Source organism: Chanos chanos, chromosome 9 (genome assembly GCF_902362185.1).
Source record: "Chanos chanos chromosome 9, fChaCha1.1, whole genome shotgun sequence".
In the NCBI taxonomy this organism is placed as follows: domain Eukaryota; kingdom Metazoa; phylum Chordata; class Actinopteri; order Gonorynchiformes; family Chanidae; genus Chanos; species Chanos chanos.
The window spans coordinates 17,192,418-17,198,371 of NC_044503.1; the positions used below are offsets into that span (position 1 = coordinate 17,192,418).

The 5,954-nt window shown below is 43.8% G+C and overlaps 1 protein-coding gene across 1 annotated transcript; it reads right to left on the reverse strand.

The window, feature by feature from the left end:
• Positions 1-2,566: 2,566 nt before the first annotated feature.
• On the reverse strand, positions 2,567-5,568 carry LOC115821439 (ninjurin-1). Its single transcript, XM_030785265.1, has 2 exons — positions 5,361-5,568; positions 2,567-2,709 (listed from the first exon to the last, which is right to left on the reverse strand). Exons 1-2 carry the CDS (start codon positions 5,551-5,553, stop codon positions 2,567-2,569), a joined length of 336 nt encoding a protein of 111 aa, XP_030641125.1. The 5' UTR covers positions 5,554-5,568.
• Positions 5,569-5,954: the final 386 nt, after the last annotated feature.

Sequence of the window (5,954 nt, forward strand, 5' to 3'; positions counted from 1 at the left end):
GACAGTGAAGGGGTGATGGAGTAAATGGAGGAGTGGAGGAGGACAGTGAAGGGGTGATGGAGTAAATGGAGGAGTGGAGGAGGACAGTGAAGGGGTGATGGAGTAAATGGAGGAGTGGAGGAGGACAGTGAAGGGGTGATGGAGTAAATGGAGGAGTGGAGGAGGACAGTGAAGGGGTGATGGAGTAAATGGAGGAGTGGAGGAGGACAGTGAAGGGGTGATGGAGTAAATGGAGGAGTGGAGGAGGACAGTGAAGGGGTGATGGAGTATGCAGGAGAGGGTTTAAAGAGTTGTTTTGATCTCCGCTGCATATTCAGAGTGAACCTCTCTATTTATAGCTCTTCTTTAAAAGGAGGTCAAGCCCATGTTCCTCTTGTCTGAAAGAGATCCGTTTGAATGCGTTTTTTCCCCCTCCATCCTGTCCCTCTTCCTCCTGCCCTCTCCTTCTCCACTCAAACGCAGGAGCACGTCTGATCCGCTCCGGAGATTTCTTTCTGCGCTGCCATGGTTACCTCTGTTTGGCTGAGGAAAGAGAGAGAAAGGTCATATAAAGAAAAGAAGAAATAAAAAAGTATCATCAAAAGAGAACCGCAATGGAGAGAGACAGAGAGAGAGAGTCTGACTTTGTGTTTGTGTTTCTGCGTATGTGTGTGTGTGTGTGATGTGTTGTGTTTGAGAGGCAGAATCAGAGGGCTAGGAGACTGCAAAGATAAAAAAAAGTGCGTGCAGCTACAGCATGTAATCAAGTCTTCTAAGATAAAGACTGGCTGCCCCGTACCATCAGAACAATGCAACTCACACACAAGACTGTTCCTTTTCATTGTTGTTCTACACTGCCTGGCCAAAAAAAAAGTCAGACACTCTAATATTTCATTGGACCTCCTTAAGCTTTGATTATGGCACGCATTCACTGTGGAATTGTTTCGATAACCTTATGCAACATCACAACATTTATTTCCATGCAGAGTTGCATAAATTTTTGGCCAAGATCTTGTTGACGACGGGAGAGTCAAACCACTCCGTAAAGTCTTCTCCAGCACATCCCAAAGACTTTCAGTGGGGTTAAGGTCAGGACTCTGTGGTGGCCAATTCATATGTGAGAATGATTCCTCATGCTCCCTGGACAACTCTTTCACAATTTAAGCCCAACGAATCTTGGCATTGTCATCCTGGAATATGCCCGTACCATCAGGGAAGAAAAAATCCATTGATGGGATAACCTGGTCATTCAGTACATTCAGGTACTCAGCTGACCTCGTTTTATTGTCACATAACGCTGCTGAGCCTAGACCTGACCAACTGAAGCATCCCCAGATCATACCACTGCCTCCAGAGGCTCCTAATCCATACGCCGCCTTTTTTTTGGCCAGGCAGTGTATGTATGGTGCTTTGTTTGATCCTTTGAGGTAGACTTTCCATATGTTCTGTGTGTGAAGATCAACTTCTGATAGAGTCATAACTGGGGCCTACACAATAATGACTCCGTTCAGCATTTCAGTCACACACTGAAAACGGCAGTAAAACATGCTGTTTTTATTTTCAACTGTACCGGCTTAACCAGGGGAATTAACATTATATGTTTAATCTCTATATCATATGGTGTAATACTTGTTATGAAAACAGTTCAGTGTTGTCAGATCTTTGTAAAAAATGAAGATTTTTGCCTTCCACATTATATAAGCATAAAGTTATGAGTGCCTTACTCTGAAGTGTATGTAACAGGGTTAAGATTTTGAATGACAACAAATTGCTCTCTCTCTGTCCACACAGGGGTTTGGTTTAAGGTTTAAATCATAAGGGCACAACCCAAAACTGACACCACCTCTGTCAGCCAATCACAGATGCGGGTTCAAAATCTCAAGAAATTACACATCATGCCCCAGCCGCCATCTTATAAATGTGTTTAAATATTGAAGCGCTGAGTTTATGTGTCTGAGAGAGAGCGTGGATGTCCATTTGTGTATGTATTTGTGTGTGTGTGTGTGTGTGTAAGAGAGAGACAGAGAGAGAGAGAGAGAGAGAGAGTGTGTGTGTGTGTGTGTGTGTGTGTGTTTGAGCATGTGTGTGTCTCTGTGTTCGAGTGTGTGTTTGGAGGGGTGTATGTGTGTGTGTTTGAGCGTGTGTGAGTTTTCTGTCTGAATCTGGCTGTGCTGTTGGTCACTGAGGACTGGCACCTGACACAGCAGTCACATGCTTTTTTTGTTTGTTTGTTATTTTGTCTCGTGTGTCAGCTGAACAAACAAACAAATAGCTACACCCGGCTGGGCCTAAAAGCAGAGCACAAGACAAAGACCAAAGCAAGTGTTAGCCTCTGTTCTGTGTCCTAACTCTGCCCAGTGTTTTCCACTGAACATTCTTCTCCTTTATCACACCTTTGGCCTTTCTGCCTCTTTATCCCCTCTCTTTTCAATATGAATTTTGGCCTTGTGTTCTCAGGACTTTGCCTGATGGTTCCACAGTTTCCTGAAGCGAGGTTTTCTGTGTTTGTGTGTTTATGTGTGTGTTTGAGAAAAGGGAGAGAGAGAGAGAGAGAGAGAGAGAATACCTGTATGCATTTGTGTCTCAGTCACTCATTCTGTTTGGGCAGCTGGACGCCAAAGGCAGTGATGAAGACATTGATAACCACGATGATGAAGACGCAGCCTGTAGTAATATTTTCCATAACATCAAGCTGGAAATGCCTCCTATGATCATTCAGGTTCCATTTCACTGGGAACCAAACAAAGCGTGAATCTGTTAACAGGGCTACTGCACTACCTGACTGAGCAGCAGGGAACTGAAAACTTTATGGATAAACAGTAGCAGTGAGGGGAGGAATACAGAACTTGATGTTACTCTGGTAACCTGTGGAAGAGAGAGTGTAAGAGTGTGTTACTCTGTTACTCTGGTAACCTGTGGAAGAGAGAGTGTAAGAGTATGTTTCTCTGTTACTCTGGTAACCTGTAGGAGAGAGAGTGTAAGAGTATGTTACTCTGTTACTCTGGTAACAGTGTTTCAGACTCTAGCAAAATTACATTTACATTACATTTATTCATTTTGCAGACGCTTTTATGCAAAGCCACTTCTAAGACTGGCGGAAAACAAACCAAGCATGTAGCCATTAAGAAGCTGTCTGTGGCCACCACTAAATTCAGTATTAGGGCTCAGTAGTTAGTACTGTCGCCTTACAGCAAGAGGGCCCTGGGTTCAAATCTTGGCTGTCCCAGGTCCTCTCTGTGTGGAGTCTGCATGTTCTCCCCATGTTTGCGTGGGTTTCCGCCAGGTGCTCCGGTTTCCTCCCACCATTAAAGACATGTATGTTGGGGTTAATACTTCTGTCAGTGCCCTTGACCAAGGCACTGGCAAAGAGAACTGGAGTTGGTCCCCGGGCGCAGCACTGTGGCTGCCCACTGCTCCTGGTTCCTGCTCCTAGCTCCTAGTGTGTGTGTGCTCACTGCTCCTAGTGTGGGTGTATAGGATGAGTCAGATGCAAAGGTCCAATTTCACCGCTCACTGCTCCCAGTGTATATGTGACCAATAAAGTACAAATGTATACAAATGTAAACAAACAAGCCAGTTGTTCACTTAAAAGACTTAAAAATGTGTGTGGTATTTGTGCATGTGCATGTGCGTGTGTGTGTGTGTGTGTGTGTGCATGTGTGTGTGTGGGTGAGAGCCCGTCTGGCCACACCAAAGGAAATGGTATGTAGGGCATTCATTCTATGCTTGACTGGATGAGAGAGAGAGAGAGAGAGAGAGAGAGAGAGAAGGGGAAGGCAGCAGGTGACTGGTAATGAGTTGAGGGGGTTCATGAGGCCCAGTAGGTGAATAGGGGATGACTTGGGGAGGGTACAGAGGGAAAGAGGTCAGTAGAGCAGTGGGACAGTGGGATGGCATGCGAGAGGCCCACAGAGAGATAAGAGAGAGAGAGAGAGAGAGAGAGAGAGAGAGAGAGAACGTGAGAGTAATGGTTTTTGGCTTTGTCACATGTTCCTCAAATGATAATAAAAGAGACATGTGGTCACTGACAGACTCACTAACTCACACATTTAGGTCAACTCCACTGAATCACGTGTTCAGTCAATAAGAACTGAACCACTCAATGAGTTCTTCCAGACAGATCCACAGCTCCATACATCTCTGTGAGTGCCAAAGCTAAATTAGACATTCTTTAAAAGAGTCAAAGTCTCTCTGATAAAGCTTGTGTGCTTATTTCATTCCTAATAAAACAGTGTGTCAGTGGTTTGCCAACAGCTTTACATTCTCACTTAAATATAACAGTACCCTGAAATAGGAGCTGCCCCTACTCGGCTTGGAGAACTATTCTTTTACTAACTGGGGGGACTAATCACTCTCTCCTTCCCTCCATTCCTTCCTCCCTCTCTCTCTCTCCCTGTCTCTCACCTTCTCTCTCACACACACTCTTTTTCTCTTTCAAATGTTTCAGATCAAGGTGATTGTCAAGGTTTCTCAAATGATTACATGTTTGTGTTTGTGTGCGTGTGCATGTGCGCGTGTGTGTGTGTAAGTGTGCTGACATCAGCGCTCTCCCAATTGACCTTTCACCTGGTCACTGTTGCTATGGCAATGGCCAGGCTCAGCTGGTAATGGGCCATTTGTCAGGACAAAACTGCCCTTGACAGTGATTCTTCTTTTTATATGCCTGTGTGGGAGATGAGTGTGTGTGTATGTGTGAGTGTGTGTGCATGTGTGTGTGTGTGTGTTGTGTGAATGTGTGTGTTGCCGTTTCAGCAGAAAATGGTGAGTGACAGGTCACTCTGACTTTCAGTGATTCTACATTATCGAAGCCTTTGCATCTTGTTTCTTCGGCCAATACAAAGGAAAAGACCATGTGAGACTGCTGAAGTCTGCTTTTTCTACAGGCAGTTAGCTCAAACTGACAGCTCTTCATCTTAGATCACACCCACTGTTTCCAAAGAATAAGGAAATAGTTTTTCTGTATTATTTCCAAAACAAACAAAGTTTGGTACACTGTAATACAGAAAAAGACAGATGTAAACATTTTTTTCTCAGCACTACATTCTTCACACGAAGATTTTCACAGGTATTTAACATTACTGATGATGAAATGTCTAAATAACTATAACACATATATGACTATAACACATATATGGCTATAACCCATATATGACTATAACACATATATGACTACAACACATATATGACTATAACCCATATATGACTATAACACATATATGACTATATGTGTATATATGTGTGTGGTATATGTGTTGTGTTTGTTTATGTGTGTGCATATGTATGTGGTGCGTTAGCATTTGTGTGTGTATGTGTGACTTGTGTTTATGTGTGTGTGTGTGGTATGCGTATGTGAACATGTGTGTGTGTGCCGTCAGTCTCACCAATGAAGATGAGCAGTATTCCCACCAGGATCTGCAGACAGAGGGACATGCTGATGAGTGTGATGAGTGGTGTGTATAGTTTGAACTGGGGACCCAGCTCCAGGACAGCCTTTAACTGGGATGCGTTAGCCATGAGCAGGGCTATATCCAGCATACTCTCCGCTGCACTCTTCTTATTGGCATAATGATTCATGTTCAAAGGCTGTCTCCCCCCACTGGAGCCCCAACGCCTGTGAGACACCTGCAAGGAGAGGAGAGGAGAGGAGAGGAGAGGAGAGGAGAGGAGAGGAGAGGAGAGGAGAGGAGAGAGTGAGTCATTAGTACAGCTGTACCCTGATCATGAATGATCCATAATGTATTGATTATGAGTGTATTCTGCTCTAAGAACAGTACTGAGCTTTTCATAGAACATTTCGGGGTTTTTTTTGTTTGTTTGTTTTTTAAACAAAACATACTTTCATTGTGAATGAGACATAATACAAACCGTGATTTTCCCACAAAATCCAGTTTGGTCTAAGGATTAATTGTGAAAGAGCCACACCTACTTTAAAACCACATTTCTTTTTAGACCACACCCAGTTTTCCACACTTCTT

Coding starts and splice junctions, on each gene's coding strand:
- LOC115821439 (XM_030785265.1), bottom strand. CDS start 5,553: ATGAATCATTATGCCAATAAGAAGAGTGCAGCGGAGAGTATGCTGGAT. Junction 2,710..5,360: donor AATACTGCTCATCTTCATTG/GTGAGACTGACG, acceptor TTTGGTTCCCAG/TGAAATGGAACCTGAATGAT.